This window comes from Pelophylax lessonae (assembly GCF_965119305.1).
Source record: "Pelophylax lessonae genome assembly, chromosome: 10".
In the NCBI taxonomy this organism is placed as follows: Eukaryota; Metazoa; Chordata; class Amphibia; order Anura; family Ranidae; genus Pelophylax; species Pelophylax lessonae.
The window spans coordinates 96,885,154-96,905,577 of NC_138777.1; the positions used below are offsets into that span (position 1 = coordinate 96,885,154).

Sequence of the window (20,424 nt, forward strand, 5' to 3'; positions counted from 1 at the left end):
TGATTCACATCTATTGAACAGTTGGAACCATTCATCCATTAGGCCTGGGTCAGAAAGGCCATCATTGGGATGTAACTCCCATCTCAATTTGCGTGGGGCCATCCTTTCCTTAATATACATCTCTAGGGTGGAGATATCCCACCAGACTCTTAGTTGTTTTTCTAGGTCGTGTCTTAATTGTCTGAATAGTCCGTTGAGGTCGTGGTTGTTGGTAGCTTTTTGTTGGTTGAATACCTCTTCAATTTTAATCTCCCTATTACCGATATAATTAAATATATCCATTGCAGCAGAACAAAACACTAAACTAGTGTCAAGAAATTATATGTATAAGAATTCCGTGCAATTGGATGTGATTAAACTAATATGTTGGCTGCAGCCTACCCCAAAAATATAGATAAACTATATTTGAAAAGTAGAGATAGGATAGGGTATATTGGCGCTGCCGTTTATGGTAATAAATATGTGGGAGAAAGATCTAAGTATAATTAAAATATATAATGGGCCAGTAAATGATATAAATGCGAAAAAATGTTGGTCCTTATAAACACCAAATGTGTCCAACCTTAAGTTTCAAATGTGTCACAGATAATTATTGGTAAACACTTGACACTAATAAATATAAATAAATATAATAACTTAAAAAACAGTGCAAACAATTCGTATAATAACAAGTGAATATTGCAGAGATAAGAAAATCAAATAAAGTGACTCGTGCAATAAATAATATAGCCACAAGGTGGCAGTGCCAGGTATGAATCCCCCAGATACCAGATCTCCACCTCAAACAGATTTTCCCCATTCATGGAAAGAGGGCCTTATCCACCTCGAGGTTTTAGAAGAAATGATGGCTTTTATGAGCAAGGGAATTTTTTTCAGGGGGGGAACAGAGGCAGACCCCCCAGACAAGGAGGTTGGTACAACCAACCACGAGGACAGAATTGGAGAGGACCCCCGAGACCCATAGATTACAACAGACCAACAGGGAATATGCACAATCAAGGAATACCACAACAGAGAGGATGGAGGAACCCCAACTTCTTCCAACAGAATATTGGGAGGCCCAATACATGGAACAACCACTGGGATGGAGGAAACGGACCAGAGGGAAACGTGGGGGGAGAAAGAAAACGAAGGAGAGAATATTAGGCAAAGGCATTTTTAATCTTAGTGACACTGTTTTTACACCAGAAGAATTAAAAGTTTTAGATTTAGGGCTCAAATATGCACCCAATAAAAACCTAGACAAATTTGAAGCATATATTGACGTACAAAGGTTTTTAAGGAATTTGAATATAAAAAAGTTTTTTAACATGAAAGGAAACCAGAGAACTACGAGCAACATAAATGTTTTTAAACACACCAAATTGAGGAACCGTTCCATTTTTAATCCGAAAGTCCCGAACAACGAGTGCATGCAAGCTTTCAAAAAGATGGTAGAACACGATATAAAGAATTTGAAGACATATAACAATAAAGAAAGTAAGATTTGGGATACCATAGCAGAAATTGAAAAAAAGAAGAATGTGGTGATACGCCCAGCCGATAAAGGGGGGGGGGACTCGTTATTTTAAGAAAACAGGATTACGAAGATGAAATGAAGAATCTGTTGAGCATCCCCAGCACATACAAACAACTAACGAAAAACCCAAAGAAGGAATATAGGAAGAAACTAAATGCATATATAGAAAAAGGAAAGAAATTGGGAATATTAACAGAAAAGGAAGCCATTTACTTACTACCAAAAGCATCAAAAACACCTGTTATATACCATCTTCCCAAACTTCATAAAAGACTGAACAAACCACCAGGGAGACCAATAATTAGCGGGATCGAGTCACTTTTTTCCAGACTCGGGGAATATCTTGATACATTCCTCCAACCGCTAGTTAGTAATGGTGCATCATATCTTAAAGATAGTACCCAATTAATCAAAGAATTACAGCAACTTACAACAAAGGATACACAATTCCTGGTAACAATCGACGCCAATTCATTATATACTAGTATAGACCAAAAAGATGGAGTGGAAAGCGTCAGGAAAGCCCTATCAGAAGAAACAGATCTGAAACAGACACAGATCAATTATATTATAGAAGGCCTCCAACTCGCAATGGAAAATAATTATTTTTGGTAAAACAAAATATTTTACGTACAGACTAAAGGCATGGCTATGGGGGCCCGATATGCCCCCAGTGTGGCTAACATTTTCATGAACATGCTTGAGGAGAAGATGATCTATGGAAAAAGTATACCACAATTGCAGTTCTATCGTCGCTATATAGACGATATATTTATGGTATGGGAGGGAGCACAAGACACTTTAGAAAGTTTTATTAAACAACTTAATAACAATCCTTATGGAATAAAATTTACAGCCAATTATGACAAGAAGCAAATAGATTTTCTGGATTTACAGATTTTTAAAAAGGATGATAAAAAAGAGACCAGAACATTTTTTAAACCCACAGATAAGAATGGGTATATCCCGACCTCCAGCTGTCACCATCCAAAATGGAAACAAAATATACCGAAGGGACAGTATATGAGGATCAGAAGGAACTGTAAAAATATTGAAGACTATGAAGCACAAGCAGAAAAACTCACTACAAAATTCAGCGAAAAGGGTTATGATAGAGCGGTATTGGAAAAAACAAAAAATACTATCAAAAATATGTCAAGGGACGAACTACTAAAGACCAAAACACGAAACAATGATACAAATTTTGAATATGCTTTTATAACTGGTTTTAACAAACAATATAGGTCAGTGGAAAAGATTTTTAAAAAGTACTGGCCTATTTTAAAATCAGACAGGATTTTCTCCAAAATTTTACCAAACAGACCGAAATTCATTTACCGCAAGGCACCCACTCTGAGAAATAGATTGGTTCACAATGTTGTGAATCCTCCAAAAGAAATAAAGCTTTTTCCAGATATGAAGGGATTTATCCGATGCCGTAACTGTTTGGCCTGTAGAAACAATCCAGCACAACAGAAGAAGATTACGAGATTCAAATCCAACGTCAACAAGAGATTTTTTTCAAATAAAAAACTTGATCACCTGCCATAGTACCCACGTTACTTACATCATAGAGTGCCCTTGCAAATTACAATACATAGGCAGAACTACTAGGCCCCTGATGGTCCGTATCAGGGAGCATATTGGAAACATCAAAAGAGGATTCCCCAAACATAGTCTTTCCAGACATTTCAGAGACGTACACAATAGGAAGCCTAAAGGGTTAATATTCTATGGAATAGATGTGATCAAGGAAAACTGGAGAGGTGAAAACAAAACCAGAAAAATTTCACAAAACGAGACAAAGTGGATATATTTGCTGGAATCGCTACAGCCTGGAGGACTCAATCTTGATATAGATTTGAATTGTTTTATTTCTAATTTTTAATAAATTTTAACAATTTTTAAACTAACAGTTCAGTCCAGAATACACAGTCCCTATACCATAGCTTTCAAATAGATTACCAGATCTATTGTACAGTTCTTTATGTTAAATATCTTGCTTCTAGCCATAGACAAACCTCCCATGAAACTACCTTTTCTAAACATGAGAATTTGATTACACTCCACATAGTAAGCATTAATATGGTCTGTACCATTTTACATATATACCATCATTCAAGTTTTTAATATATGGCTTCTTTCTAATTGCTTTCCACAAATACTTTTTTAATTTTTTGTTATATATTTTAACCCCATACTTTCCTCATAGATTACCTTTCAACAGCACTCCCAATAATGGGTATGGTCCTTATGTACACCTTGTGAATATCAGTGGGTATGGGCCTTACGTACACCTTGTGAATACCATTAATATCTGATAATATAATGAGGGTACTGTATTTATTATTTATAATTTTTATACTGTTGAAATGTTGGTCTATTGTATTATACAAACTATGTAAACATATGTGATATAGTGGGTTGCTCGTCCACAGGAACCTTATGATTAGGACTATATATTACTCTACTATTTAATATACTGGTGACACTAATTCATTCCCAAGTATAGTCCTATATCCTTTTTTAATAACATTTTATTGTATTTTTTATCCAAACTAATTTTTTATCCAAGAAGTTTTATTAATAATTTCCCTGGGCTTACATACTATATTAATTTATCAGGTATTTATTCATATTTTTATATATTTCAACTCATATTGATGTTTCTTATACGCATTAGCTTTCTAATGCTAATTAATAGGGACTAACAAAATACATATAAGATTATTAAATAATCTCTGGTTTGAAGTATAATACCCCTTAAACAGTATTCCATCCTAAAATTCCTTTAATTTATAAATGAATAAAACACACTGACACTTTTAGAGTACAACACTTACATTGCATAGCCTAATTGCCTCTCCTTCTTAAATTGTTCACATAATTAAAGATATATATATATATTCCCGAGGCTTTCTTTACCAATATATAAGTCCTCGGAGTGCTTAATGTGATTCATTACCGATCTACATTATAATTACACCCGTGGTCAACTAACTTTCATATGAGAATTCTACCTAGCAACGGGTGATTCTAACCCATGAAGTATGCCCATTGGTAAAGAAAAACTAAATGGGAAGATCACAATATCCTTTATTTCATCCCGTAGATTTACATACACAAGTTCTACCTGGTAACTGATGACGCAGTAGCAACAAAATCCTGATTGGATACTAGTTCCGGTTGCCGAGCAACCTGTTAGTATTTAGATCTGCGGAACTCACGTAGCCTCACGCGGCTCCTGATGACGTCATTTTGATGACGAAACGCGTAGAGCGTAGGCACGTCAGTTCCGCCCTGTGAGACGCACATCCGGTCGGTGAAACGCACAGCGTCCCGGAAACACCGCAAACACCGCTATACGAGGGGTTTGCGGTCCCTACACGCTTACGGATGCTGCACTTTGATTTTAAATGTGAGTACTACCTGTAATTTTTACAATAAATGGAATCTTTAAACGGTACATCACTATATTAGTGTTTTTTATCTATACATCCTGGATACCGTCTTCAACACTTTGGAGAACTGCCTTATCGATACCCTATATAGCAACCGCTTGCTTTAACCATAGAGGGAGGAAGTGAGATTTACCCAGGAGGATTGGAGGGACCTTATCGAGAGCCACCAAGGGTTTTACCCCATACACTCAACGCTGGTTACCCCTGTAGGGGTTCCGCTCTCTGGTGAGTGCGGGCTATATAGAGAGGGAGCACGGATTGTCCTCACCTGGCACCCACATCCCGAATCCATCACTGGGACTCACTCCTTCCATATGGAAATTTATTTTGGCACCTTAATATTCACTATTATTGCACCTTCTGGAAGATCAACCTATTGATCATATTTTGTGGACTTTCTATCACCAGATGTTTATTACGGACTATATTAACCCTTTGGCATAATTCTAATACTATATTTATTTATATATTTATTTCACTAATTATTTACACCTTGGAATTTTATGAGATTTTTTACTCATGTGGCACTTTTCACCATAGTTATCTATATTTTCATATTTTCTCCAGATTATATATCTTTGTGATATCCACATTCACAGTATATTGGGGTCATTTTCTAAAATATTACCTCTAGTGATTAATATATACTACTCAGCACAAATCTTTTTCACCTACACACTTGTATATTGAGAAACATCACTTGGATATCCTTTTATTATTTAATTTCAACACTGGCACTGCCACCTTGTGGCTATATTATTTATTGCACGAGTCACTTTATTTGATTTTTTATCTCTGCAATATTCACTTGTTATTATACGAATTGTTTGCACTGTTTTTTAAGTTATTATATTTATTTATATACCCTATCCTATCTCTACTTTTCAAATATAGTTTATCTATATTTTTGGGGTAGGCTGCAGCCAACATATTAGTTTAATCACATCCAATTGCACGGAATTCTTATACATAGCAAAACAACCAAGGATAGCATGATGGTGGTAATGGCCCAAAAAGTTTTGTATGGATGCTTGTGATACAGGAGAAAGAAATATATGTATACATAAATAATAAACAAATACATAGATGATGACAGATGATAGTTAATGCTGAAGCATTATACTCAAAAGTATCATTAGGAAACAATGATCACTGGAGGTCAATAGATCAGTATATGATCATATGAATACCATGATTGGTAACAGACAATTCTGCTAAAAAACGATATTTAAAACAAGGGTAAAACACATGCATGATCAGACATCAGTAATCAGTAGATGGTGTTACAAACTCATTCCCCCAGAAAGCTAAACAGCGGAAAAATAGTGATGATGAACCTGTGCTGAACTTTGCAGTATGAATGCTGCATGCTCACATCCAAATGTGTGCACGGTGCATCAGTGCACCACAGAAGCCCATAGGAAAAGGTACTCACAAGGGAGCCTTGGATGCTGCTGGGTGAGGATTTCCCTGACATTGGTTGGTACTTGCGAATCAAGGAGCGGATTAGGAGGGTCCAGTGTTGTTACCAGCATTCCAAGCCTTATATTGTTGGCCTGGAACACACACACTTCTGGGTGGGCGGGGCTTGCGTTCCATGGCCTCAAAGGTTACTTCCGGGTGTACATAGATGTAATTTGGGCCATTACCACCATCATGCTATCCTTGGTTGTTTTGCACTCAGTGCTACTGCCATATTATGAACATCATTTATTGCATGCACCTGACTATTGGGACACGCACCCCAGTTTGTTTTCTCATACACCTGTCCCTGACCTTTTGCCCCTCCCAGGGCGGGGTCGGGGTGGTGTGGGCGGTGGCCACTGGCTATATAACTTCCTAGGAGTGCATGGTGGGTCAGTGGCGATTTTGGCTCTGAGGAAGAGGGTCCTCCCTCGAAACGCGTAAGCCACATCAGGTTTTGAGGACGCCATCACACTATCCAGCAGTAGAGAAGTATCCTGGAAGCGAGCGGTGCCCATTTCCTATATGCTTGTTCATATGCTACGTTTGTGAGTATATTGTACGCTACCCTTCTTTGATTTTAATAAACTTTTAAGTGGTAATGCACAAGGTCGGTGCGCCCTTCTCTTGTTGTTTTCTTGCATTGACCAAACATGGTCATATTTGGTCAAAGACACCATCGGGTTTACAATCCCCCTTAGTTAACATTTAGTGGTGGGAACGGCAGCTGTCGTTTACAAGTGTAGCAACAGGATCAGACTTGTCAGTTATGGATTTTTTTCATTTTGGCAAGGGTCATTCATTGTGTTAATGATGATCAGACATGGCGAAAAGCATGTTGTCTTTATTCATTATTTACATTTTTTTGGTAAATAAGTAGGGGTACTATGTACCCCTTACTCAATGGGGGCAGGTTGATGTCTTTGGGCAGACTAACTTTTAAATGGGGCTTCCAGATTCCAATAAGCCCCCTCCACTGACCTCCACAACCACCAGGCAAAGCTTGTGGGGAAGAGGCAATTGTCCTCATCAACACAGGGATGAGGTGCTTTGCCAGGAGAGTCCCCCCTTGCAAGGACTCACCCCTACGTTGAGGGCATGTTCTCTGTGATCGTTCAGGAGAGAAGAGGCTGCTTTCTTACGCCTCCTTCCTGTCCTGCAAGGTTGCATGCTCGGATAATGGTCTGGGTTTTGAGGGGGGCCTCACACTTTTTTGTGTGTGGATCCCACTTAAAATCCACACCAGATTTGAATGGTCTGGTAATGAATTTTGAGGGTGCCCCATGCTTTTCTTTTTTTTTTTTTTTTCTTGCATGGGGCTCCCACTTGATATCTATACCAGACCTTTATCAAGGATAAGGGTCTGATATAGATGAAGGAAATCCCCAGTTACTTTCTTTACAAACAAAAGTTAGCAGCTGAACCTGTCATTTACTGGCAATTAAAACAGATTTTTTTTGTTTCCAAATTTAGTTTTGCTATAGCAGGTTGTATACTTCTTACCAGTTGCAGAACTTGCACATCACCACTGGTCTGATCATTTGGCTCAGTGAGGATCTCTGAATGATCCAATGTTGACCTAAATGACTAATGATGATAAATAGAATCCACTTGTGTGTAATCAAGTCTCTGTATAAATTCACCTGCACTGTGATAGTCTCAGAGGTCCGTTTAAAGCACAGAGAGCATCATGAAGAACAAGGAACACACCAGGCAGGTCCGAGATACTGTTGTGGAGAAGTTTAAAGCCGGATTTGTATACAAAAAAATTTCCCAAGCTTTAAACATCCCAAGGAGCACTGTGCAAGCGATAATATTGAAATGGAAGGAGTATCAGACCACTGCAAATCTACGGAGACCTGGCCGTCCCTCTAAACTTTCAGCTTATACAAGGAGAAGAATGATCAGAGATGCAGCCAAGAGGCCCATGATCACTCTGGATGAACTTCAGAGATCTACAGCTGAGGTGGGAGACTCTGTCCATAGGACAACAATCAGTCGTATACTGCACAAATCTGGCCTTTATGGAAGAGTGGCAAGAAGAAAGCCATTTCTTAAAGATATCCATAAAAAGTGTCGTTTAAAGTTTGCCACAAGCCACCTGGGAGACCCACCAAACATGTGGAAGAAGGTGCTCTGGTCAGATGAAACCAAAATCAAACTTTTTGGCAACAATGCAAAACGTTATGTTTGGAGTAAAAGCAACACAGCTCATCACCCTGAACACACCATCCCCACTGTCAAACATGGTGGTGGCAGCATCGTGGTCTGGGCCTGCTTTTCTTCAGCAGGGACAGGGAAGATGGTTAAAATTGATGGGAAGATGGATAGAGACAAATACAGGACCATTCTGGAAGAAAACCTGATGGAGTCTGCAAAAGACCTGAGACTGGGACGGAGATTTGTCTTCCAACAAGACAATGATCCAAAACATAAAGCAAAATCTACAATGGAATGGTTCACAAATAACCATATCCAGGTGTTAGAATGGCCAAGTCAAAGTCCAGACCTGAATCCAATCGAGAATCTGTGGAAAGAACTGAAAACTGCTGTTCACAAACTTTCTCCATCCAACCTCACTGAGCTCGAGCTGTTTTGCAAGGAGGAATGGGCAAAAATTTCAGTCTCTCGATGTGCAAAACTGATAGAGACATACCCCAAGCAACTTACAGCTGTAATGGCAGCAAAGTATTAACTTAATGGGGCTGAATAATTTTGCACGCCCAATTTTTCAGTTTTTTATTTGTTAAAAAAGTTTGAAATATCCAATAAATTTCATTCCACTTCTTGATTGTGTCCCACTTGTTGTTGATTCTTCACAAAAAATTACAGTTTTATATCTTTATGTTTGAAGCCTGAAATGTGGCAAAAGGTCGAGAAGTTCAAGGGGGCCGAATACTTTCGCAAGGCACTGTAACAGTAGTAGCAGTCACACTTGCGACTTGGCCCTGAAGTTCCGCCACTTTGGGGGGGGGGGGGCACCGTTCTGTCACTGCGGGGGGAGGGGCAGTTACTGCGGGCAGGAGGGGGCCGCTATCGCCTGCCCGTTCTGTCACTGTGAGGGAAGGGGGAGGTCATTGCGAGAGGAGGGGGCCCGTCCCCGCCTGCTTGTTCTTTCACTGCGAGGGGAGGGGGCGGTCACTGAGAGGAGGGGGCCCACGCCCACCAGTTCTATCACTGCGAGGGGAGAGGACGGTCACTGCGAGAGGAGGGGACTGCCCCTGCCCACCCGTTTTGTCAGTGGCTCAGAGCCTGTACTAACAGTCCCTCCTACCTTGCACAGATAGGAGACAGGCGAACCTCTCTTCCCGCCCCTCTCCTGTGTGCAATGTGGGAAGTGTGAATGATCACATTCACCTGCTGAGCTTCACCCTTACCGCTGTTCACACAGGAGAAGTGTGGGAGGAGAAGGAGCAGATCGGCTGTCTTCTATCTGTGCGAGGTAAGAGGAACTGTCAGTACAGGCTCTGAGTCTGAGCTGTATGAGAGAGACACTCTCAGCTCAGAGTACTGCTGATGGGCACTGATAGGCAGCATTGATGAGCACTGATAAGTGGCACTGATATGCAGCGTAGATGGGCCCTGACTGATAGGCGGCATCAATGGGCACTGATAGGCGGCATTGATGAGCACTAAGTGGAACTAACAGGTGGCATTGATGATCACTATTAAGTGGCACTGATGGGCAGCAGTGATAGACAATACTGATGAGCACTGATAGGTGGCACTGATAGCATTGATGAGCACTGATAGGCGGCATTGATGAGCACTGATAGGCAGCACTGATGGGCATTGATAAGCACTGATTGGTTTCGCTGATAGGCGCCATTCATGAGCAATGATAGGCAGCACTATTGGGCACTGATAGGCGGCATTCATGAGCACTGATAGGTTGCACTGATAGGCAGCACTGATAATCAGGAGACTGATGATCCAAGCCCTTATCCCTGTAAACAATAGGGGTGTTGAATATAATCGCAACATCGATGCATCGCAATTCAGATGTTAGCGATTCCACAACGATGCTGCGAGTCGGCTAAATTGATTACCAATGGCGCGATCATCCGCTCCGTGCAGTGCTCTGCCTCTCCTGGAGAAACACAGAGGCAGAGCCTGCCTGGTGACTAAAGCCCCCTCCCCTTCCAGGTGACACTGGAGCAGAGAGTCAGCTGATGAGCTGACAGCCAGTAGAGTGAAGGAGGAGGAGCTCGAGGAAACCAGCGTCAGCAGAAGCATCATTGGAGGCACCAGAAGGGAGAAGAGAAGCACAGATACACAGAGCATGGATGAGGGGGAATAAAGTGACACTGAAAGCAAGTGAGTGCCAGTGTCACTGATCACATCCCCCTCACCACTATCCCTCTGCCTGATCTCATCCCTCCCACCACTATCCCTCTGCCTGATGATCACATCCCTGCCACCACCATCCCTCTGCCTGATCTCATCCCTGCCACCACTATCCCTCTGCCTGATCTCATCCCTCCCACCATCATCCCTCTGCCTGATCACATCCCTGCCACCGCTATCCCTCTGCCTGATCACATCCCTGCCACCGCTATCCCTCTGCCTGATCTCATCCCTGCCACCGCTATCCCTCTGCCTGATCTCATCCCTCCCACCGCCATCCCTCTGCCTGATCTCATCCCTCCCACCACCATCCCTCTGCCTGATCCCATCCCTGCCACCACCATCCCTCTGCCTGATCACATCCCTGCCACCACCATCCCTCTGCCAGATCTCAACCCTGCCACCACTGTCCCTCTGCCTGTTCACATCCCTGCCACCACATCCCTCTGCCTGATCACATCCCTCCCACCACCATCCCTCTTCCTGATCACATCCCTCCCACCACCATCCCTCTGCCTGATCACATCCCTCCCACCACCATCCCTCTGCCTGATCACATCCCCCCCCCACCACCATCCCTCTGCCTGATCTCATCCCTGCCACCACCATCCCTCTGCCTGATCACATCCCTGCCACCACCATCCATCTGCCTGATCACATCCCTGCCACCACCATCCCTCTGCCTGATCACATCCCTGCCACCACCATCCCTCTGCCTGATCACATCCCTGCCACCACCATCCCTCTGCCTGATCACATAGCTGCCACCACCATCCCTCTGCCTGATCTCATCCCTGCCACCACCATCCCTCTGCCTGATCACATCCCTGCCACCACCATGCCTCTGCCTGATCTCATCCCTGCAACCACCATCCCTCTGCCTGATCTCATCCCTCCCACCACTATCCCTCTGCCTGATCTCATTCCTCCACCACCATCCCTCTGCCTGATCTCATCCCTCCACCACCATCCCTCTGCCTGATCACATCCCTCCCACCACCATCCCTCTGCCTGATCACATCCCTCCCACCACCATCCCTCTGCCTGATCTCATCCCTCCCACCACCATCCCTCTGCCGGATATCATCCCTCCCACCATCATCCCTCTGCCTGATCACATCCCTCGCACCACCATCCCTCTGCCTGATCACATCCCTTCACCACTATCCCTCTGCTTGATCCCATTCCTCCCACCACCATCCCTCTGTCACTGTCCCTTAAATTTGTGCATTTAGGACAGAAACGCATGTCTTTGAAAAAACAATCTGCTGAGCAACTCAGAACTAGTTTGTCAGTCTATTCCACATTTTCACAGCTCTTACAGCAAAGATGCCTTTCTGTTTTTCCTCCAAATGTAAAGAATGCCCCTTTGTTCTCTGTAGTGAACTGAAAGTAAATAAGTTGTAGTCCACTTTTGGGATTGTTATGAAAATTACCCTCCCCCAAACAAGATATTGCGCTAAGAGCAAATGACAATAAAAAAATTGAGTTCTTCTGACTGCTTGGATTTTTAACGACATGGGTATTAATCATGATGCATCGTGATGCTTTGCGGAATCAAATCAAATCATTGATAGAATAATCGTAATTTAATCAAATTATTAGACCGGTGAAGATGCGCACCCCTAGTAAACAATGTACTGACTTGTTGGTTAACGGCTCTCCTTTCCTCACACAGACACAGCGTGGGAAGAAAGGAGAGCCAATAATCGAAGAGTCTGTTTACGTGTGATCAGCTGATCACGTGGTGGTAAAGGGCCACTATGATTGTCCGAAGAACACAGCAATCACAGAGCATGCTGAATGAGTGCCCCAGGGGGCACGTGAGAGGCAGAATCATGGGGTGATGTCCATGGACGTCTTCCCAGAACTGGAAGCCCAGAGTTCAGTTGGAAGGGGGGGAGGGGTCAGGGGGGTCCTTCATGGTTTCTTGCACTGGGGCCCTGAAGGTTCTACTTATGCCTCTGCGTCTTACCACTTTACCACTTCACTTCACTGAACCACTTCAAAGGCAGGTTAAGGGCATCCCCCAGGCATGTTATTCAAAGGAGTTTTGCATTTTTATTACAGTTAGGTCCATATATATATACTTGGACACAGGCACAATTTAAGTTTTTTTTAAGGTATTTACCAAAACAAGCTATAATGATATAATTGATATGGCCCGAAAGTGCCCACTCTCAGGTTTAATTTGAGGGTATGTACATCCAAATCGGAGAAAGGGTTTAGGAATTACAGCTTTTAAGATTAGCCATCCGCCCTTTTTCAAGGGACCAAAAGCAATTGGACAATTGAATCAAAAGCTGTTTCATGGCCAGGTGTGGGCTACTCCTTTGTTATTTCTTCATCAATTAAGCAGGTAAAAGGTCTAGAGTTTATTCTAAGTGTGGTATTTGCATTTGGAATCTATTGCTTTGAACCTAAATCGTGCGTTCAAAGGAGCTGTCCATGCAAGTGAAACAAGCCATTGTAAGATCTTAAAAACAAAACAAATCCATTAGAGAGATTGCAGCAACATTAGGAGTGGCCAAATCAGCAGTTTTGGTACATTCTGAGAAAAGAAGAATGCACTGGTGAGCTCAGCAACATAAAAAGGCCTGGACGTCCACGGAAGACAACAGTGGTGGATGAGTACAGGATCCTCTCTATGGTAAAGAAAAACCCATTCACAACATCCAGACAAGTGAAGGACACTCTCCAGGAGGTGGGTGTATCGTTGTCAAAGTCTACAATCAAGAGAAGACTTCATGAGAGCAAATACAGAGGGTTCACCACAAGGTGCAAACCATTCATAAGCCTGAAGAATAGAATAGCCAGATCGGACTTTGCCAAAAAACATCTAAAAAAGCCAGACCGGTTCTGGAAAAGCATTCTTTGGATGGATGAAATTAAGATTAATCTGTACCAGAATGACGGGAAGAAAAAAGTGTGAAGAAGGCTTGGAACAGCTCATGATCTAAAGCACACAACGTCATGGGCATGCATGGCTTCCAGTGGCACTGGATTATTGGTGTTAATTGATGATGTGAAAGAAGACAGAAGCAGCCAGATGAATTCTGCAGTGTTTAGACATATTCTGTCAGCCCAGATTCAGCCAAATGCAGCAAAGTTGATTGGACGACGCAGATGGACAATGATCCAAAATACACTGCAAAAGCAATCCAGGAGCTTTTGAAGGAAAAGAAGAGGAATATTATGCAATAGCCGAGTCAATCACCTGATCTCAACCCAATTGAGCATGCATTTCACTTGCTGAAGGCAAAACCAATGGGGGGGGGGGGGAACTATGTATAAAAATGGTTGCAGTTCCTAAATAGTTTACCTTAAAAATTGTACTTGATATTTATGTTCAACAAAAATAATAGAAGATTCAGCGCTGAATGAATATAGACTTAGACCAGCAGCTAACACTCAAGTGTAATCCAACACCCTCAGTACATATATAAATAATAGTGTAGCGCAGTCCAGTATTACAATAAATTATGACAAATTAAAGTAAATCCTTAAAAAGCCACAAACATCATTAAAAACATATGGTAGTAAAAAAGTTCATAGGTGAAGATATATAGATGGTAAGAAAAACACACAGTCCACTGGTGATCCGGTGAAATATATAATATGTGTGACTTGAGTGCTCATAAAATCCCATCACCCGGCATTCTCTGCCTCTCACCTCCAGAACTTGACCCCACAGGGTCTGAAAGCATGAATCAATCTCCACGATGATCAGCCAAAACGATATCAATAGGACCAGACAATTGCCTCCAGCATAACGATATCTCAAAATCACAGAGGATACTCTTTCCCAATAAGCTCCAAAACATATGGATAAAAGAGGAAACAATCTAGTGCTCTCTGTTGCAGGAATAACATTTTATTGCTCAAAAAATAGTATTGCACTTACATTGTGTCCCGGTTCAATGGGCATGTAAATAGCAGAGCATGCAGCGTGCTGTGAGGTGTCTGGCTTCCGTGTTGTATGGCCGACGGACCGAGTGACCAATCCCCCGTACGCGTTACGTCTGGTGGGCGTAGACTTCTTCAGCGGGGATGCAATAGCATGCTCTGCTATTTACATGCCCATTGAACCGGGACACAATGTAAGTGCAATACTATTTTTTGAGCAATAAAATGTTATTCCTGCAACAGAGAGCACTAGATTGTTTCCTCTTTTATCCATATGTTTTGGAGCTTATTGGGAAAGAGTATCCTCTGTGATTTTGAGATATCGTTATGCTGGAGGCAATTGTCTGGTCCTATTGATATCGTTTTGGCTGATCATCGTGGAGATTGATTCATGCTTTCAGACCCTGTGGGGTCAAGTTCTGGAGGTGAGAGGCAGAGAATGCCGGGTGATGGGATTTTATGAGCACTCAAGTCACACATATTATATATTTCACCGGATCACCAGTGGACTGTGTGTTTTTCTTACCATCTATATATCTTCACCTATGAACTTTTTTACTACCATATGTTTTTAATGATGTTTGTGGCTTTTTAAGGATTTACTTTAATTTGTCATAATTTATTGTAATACTGGACTGCGCTACACTATTATTTATATTTATGTTCAACGCCTTGACTTAAAGCTGACAGTCTCCACTTCAAATGAATTTGGATTGTTTAGTTTTAATTTTATTCTAGTGGCATACAAAAGCCAAAAGTATGAAAATTGTGCCTGTGTTCAAATATATATGGACCTAACTGTATGCAACTTAAAGCATTATTAAAACTGCTATTCCCCATCAAACTGAATTTTTTTTTTAAACTTTTTTTTGCTTTGGTATATGTTCCCCAGGACAGTCCAAAACCCCATGTCGATTTTTTACAATCTCTTGACTATTATCTCAGAAAAGGCCAACATTATTATTATTTTTTTTTTTTTTCACAATCAAGTTTATTAAGAAAATAAGAAAACATATTTGGCTCCAATTGACAGTCTGCATGTGTTACTTTATTACAAAATATGATTTTTTTTTTAACCACTTGCCGACCGCCGCACGACTATCTACGTCGGCGGTCAGCCCCTCACAGGCAAAGTGACGTAGGGCTACGTCACTAGCTTGTGAGGGTCTAGGGAGCGAGCGCGCGCCGCCGGAGGCGCGCTCCCGCTCCCGCGTGGTCACGGACCCCCCCCCGCGCGTGTGACCGGCGGACCCGATGTCCGCCGGCCACTCTGCGATCGGCGGGGGAGAGGGAGAAAGTCAGGCAGCTTGTGTAAACAAGCTGCCTGTCATTCTCCCCTCTGTATGAGAGCTGATCATATGGATCTACTATGTAGATCCGTTGATCACTCTGCATACAGCTGAAGCCACAGCCAATCACAGTTAGAATCACGCCCCTAGGGACACACACAGCCCCTCCCTCTCAAATAAAGTTAACCCCTTCACTACCAGTGTATTTTTACAGTAACAGTGCATATGTATAGCACTGATTACTGTAGAAATGTCACTGGTAACCCCAAAAGTGTCAAAAATGTCAGTCAAGGGTCCGATCTGTCCGCCGCAATGTCGCAGTACCGCAAAAAAAATCGCAGATCGCCGCCATTACGCGTTAAAAAAAAAACAACAAAAATGACAAAAATCTTTCCCTCAGTAAACGCAATAACTTTTGCGCAAACCAATCAAAATACGCTTTTTGCGATTTTTTTACCAAACATAGGTAGCATAAAACAAATTGGCCGAAAATGTTAAAAAATTTTGATTTTTACATATTTTTTTGGGGGAATTTCATATAAAAGAAAGGGAAAAATATTGCTATTTTTGCAAAATTGACGCTCTTTTTTTGTTTATAGCGCATGATCAAAAAATCGCACAGGTGATCAAATACCACCAAAAGAAAGCTCTGTTTGTGGGAAAAAAAGGACGCCAAATTCGTTTAGGTACAGCGTCGCACGACCGTGCAATTGTCCGTTAAAGTCACGCAGTGCCGAATCGCAAAATACCCCCTGGTCGTTTAGCAGCCAAATCCTCCGGGGCTTAAGTGGTTAAAGAATAAAGTTTATAAGGTTTTTATACAAAACACAGGGGTTATGCAATAAAGGGATGGGATTATGGCCTATGTTGCTTTTTTAACAGGAATTAAAGCAAGAGAGGTACAGCAGTACAGAAGTAGGTACTTTGATGCTACAGTGTTACACCATCACTTATGAAATTAACTTTGAAAACATTCAACCCACTCAATGGCTTAGTGGTCACAGAGTGAAACGGTGCTCAACCAAAAGGAGTAGGGTGCGAGCTATGGGAACCAGGAGATTTAAACACCAAATACTGGGCTCAAACTGTGCATGGATAAGAGCAGTGTCTTAAACGAAGAAAGAAAGATAAGATCAAAGAGAAGATATCAGAAACAGAAAAAGAAAGCAGAATGGTAGCAACCATCAAGAAGGGGGAGCCTACGGCTGAGACATCAAACCCCCAGCAACACATTACACCTAGCCAGAAATGTCAGCAAAATTATTGAAGGTTGCTTGAAATGGAGAAGTCGATCCAAGAGAACAATTGAACAAATTTATGGTATCAGTCATTTAAGCTAGCAGTTAACTCTTCCATCAGCCTAATGGAGTTAATTTCCTCTTTCAATTCCCTAACAGTAGGGGTGATTGTCTTCTTCCAATGCCTAGGGATGAGTATGCAAGCTGCAGAGAGGAGGAAAAGGAAGATACCTTTTTTAAGTCCAGCAATAGAGCCTGGTATCATAGAAAGAAGGACAACTTTGGGGTCTCTGGCCACCTTTGAGCTGTGATCTGGTGGCACAGCTTAAAAATAGTGGTCCAAAAAGGCCTGATTCAAAAACAGGACCACTATAAATGTAATAAGGTACCCTAAGAGTCTCCACACCTCCAGCATCTATTGGTAAATGATTGAATCATTTTATGCAGAGAGGCCAGGGTCCTTTACCTTCTAGTAAGGAGTTTATTAAAATATGAATTTATTCACATCCATTCTTAGCCCCATGACCATACTGCTGCTTTAAAATGAGCCCCTAAATATTAAAAGCAAATAGGAACTGTACATTATTAAGGGTAGCATTATAAGAATTAACATGTGGATTAGCTAAAGTAGATAAGTACATTGGACTTTTCAGCAGCAGCTCCAGGGACAAAACGTAATGCATATATTATGTAATAGGTACTTACCAAACCAGCATGAGAAAGATTGTAACCCTGCGCATTCCAGGAGTGCGGAAAAGGTCCAGAATGGAATGAGATTGTTTCATGCTAGATAACTCAGATTGCATGTGAGCGAGTATGGCCTATAAAGACAGGGTATAGAACTTCATTAATGTGATACTAAAGGTTATTTTTTAAATAAAATAAAAAAAGAGATTATATCTACCTTGCCAAGCCAGAGCTGTCCACTCCTTCTTCCTCTTAATGCAAGCTGAGTACCAGGGAGGCACCTGTGCATGTGCACTCCCGAGCCAGACTCTGTGCGTCCATAGGCAGACACAACACTGGTAAGCCACGCCCAACTTCCCCTTCACAGGGTCTGACTGACAATAACAGGAGCCTATAATGTCTCCTGTGATTCCAGGAAGTGAGAGGAAGGATGCTGTAGCTGGGACAGTGCTGGATCAGTGAGAGGAGTCAGGTTAGGGATTAGGGTGGCTAGGATAGGTAGTGTGGCGATTTGTAGATAATGCATTTAGATGAAAAACATTCAGACATTAGAACCACACAAATACTGTAGCTGCTGAATTTTAATAAAGGGCACTTGCCTGTCCAGGAATCCAGCTTCGTCCTCACCTGGGCTACTTCTTCACTAGTCTTTGGGTCCCCGGCCATGGTATCTTTAGTTTGGGAAGTCGGCTGTGACAGGTTGCGGCCGGTGAATGGTCCCCCAGCCTTCTGGGACCTGTGACGTGTCCCAGAAAGCTGCGGGTGAAGAGAGGGAAGGCCTAGGCAATCCAAGCAGAAGTGTTAGAGGATACCTTTTAAAACTAGGTACCTGCTCCCCCCCCCAAAGGAATATGATATGCCAAATGTGGTAGGGGAGGGTGAAGGAGGACATAAAGCAGAACTTCCCCCTTTTGGGCTTTTGGGTGAATTTACGCTTTATGAATGTGCTTATGAGTCATTCCTATTAATCTACGGGTACAACATTTTTAAAAAATCTCCTAATACCCACAATGCATATAAAACCACTGTGTGCACCGAATGCCTTTGCTACTGTGTTTCTCCAAAAATAAGACCTACCCTGAAAATAAGACCTACTGTGATTTTCGGGGAGGGCTGCAATATAAGCCCTACCCCGAAAATAAGCCCTAGTTTAAAGTGTTTGTAAAATCCAAGAATCCACTCTATTACTGTTTGTTATAATGTCCAATGTGTGTGTGTTTCTGTATTGTAATTGTGTCAAAACATTCTTTACAGCGCTGCTCGGCTGACCTCCTGCTGCTCTCCTCCTCTTCTCCCAGCTGTCAGCGGGGATCTCAGCCCCTCCCCTCTGCAGTGCTCAGAGAGTAGAAGAGAGCTCCGGTGGGTCACGGAAGCGCCGAGTGGCACTGTAACATAGGTATTTGGCACAATTTTAATACAGGAACACACACATTAGACATGATATAATACTAAAGAAAGGGAGCTCCGGCGGGTCACAGAAGCACCGAGCAGTGCTGTAACGAAGGTATTTGGCACAATTATAATACAGGAACACACACATTGGACATGATATAATACTAAGAGAAGGGAGCTCCGGCGGGTCACGGAAGCGCCGAGCGGTGTTGTAACGAAGGTATTTGGCACAATTATAATACAGGAATACACACGTTGGACATGATATGATACTAAGAGAAGGGAGCTCCGGTGGGTCACGGAAGTGCCCAGCGGTGCTGTAACGAAGGTATTTGGCACAATTATTATACAGGAACACGCACGTTGGACACGATATAATATTAATCATAGAGTGGATTCTAGGATTTTAAAAACACTTTTACTCATGTAGCACCCTCCTAGTCAGGTGCTAGGTAAAGGGATTTGTTTGCTCTTCTGCTTATCAGGGAGCAGGATTTCTAGTTTTGCCTCTTGCATGTCTTCAGGTGTGAGTCACTTGGTCTGAGGGAGTGTCCCCACTGTATCCAATAGGGGAGCATGTTGGACAGTGGAGGAAACCCAGCCAGTGACACACAGGCTTTTGTGGCTGTCCCAGTGGGAGGGCATAACTGCAGTGCATCCTGGGATTGGTAATAAAAGCCAGGGGCACATGTGACAGGGCATCTTTGGGTGGGAAGCCAGGTCCCAGGAGGAGGTTGATGGCTGTCTCTCCTCCTATAAGTGTGGAAAGTGGCAGTCGGCCTGGTGGATCAGAAGTAAGGTGCTGTGTCGGGAAGTCCAGGTTACTGACTGTGGAGCAAGTGGCAGAGCGACCAGTGTCTGTGAGTACCAGGGAGCTTGCCAGGGGTCTGCCCAGGAAGGGGACCACTCCAGGGAGAGTCAGTGAACAGGGGCCAGCCCATGCAGCGAGTAAGAAAGGGGGTGCCAAGTTAGACCCTGAAGAGAAACCTAAAGTAAAGTCCATTCTTTAAATCTTCACCTCTGTGGCAAAGTGAAGCAGCGGCCTTACCCCACACACCGCAGTTAGATGTCCTCAAGTTTGTGCATAGTTACTAAGTTGAAGTATCCCACTCATCCCTTCT

General features: G+C 42.5%; 1 protein-coding gene across 1 annotated transcript in view; it reads right to left on the reverse strand.

Annotated features, from left to right (window-relative positions):
• LOC309566112 (solute carrier family 22 member 20-like) overlaps positions 1–20,424 on the reverse strand; it is a gene marked incomplete at its 5' end in the record, with an annotated part of 102,029 nt that overhangs the window by 42,580 nt on the left and 39,025 nt on the right. The window contains one exon of the mRNA XM_082271167.1: positions 17,930–18,045. Within this exon, the coding sequence (XP_082127293.1) occupies positions 17,930–18,045 (116 nt within the window). The remainder of the gene's footprint in view (positions 1–17,929; positions 18,046–20,424) is intronic.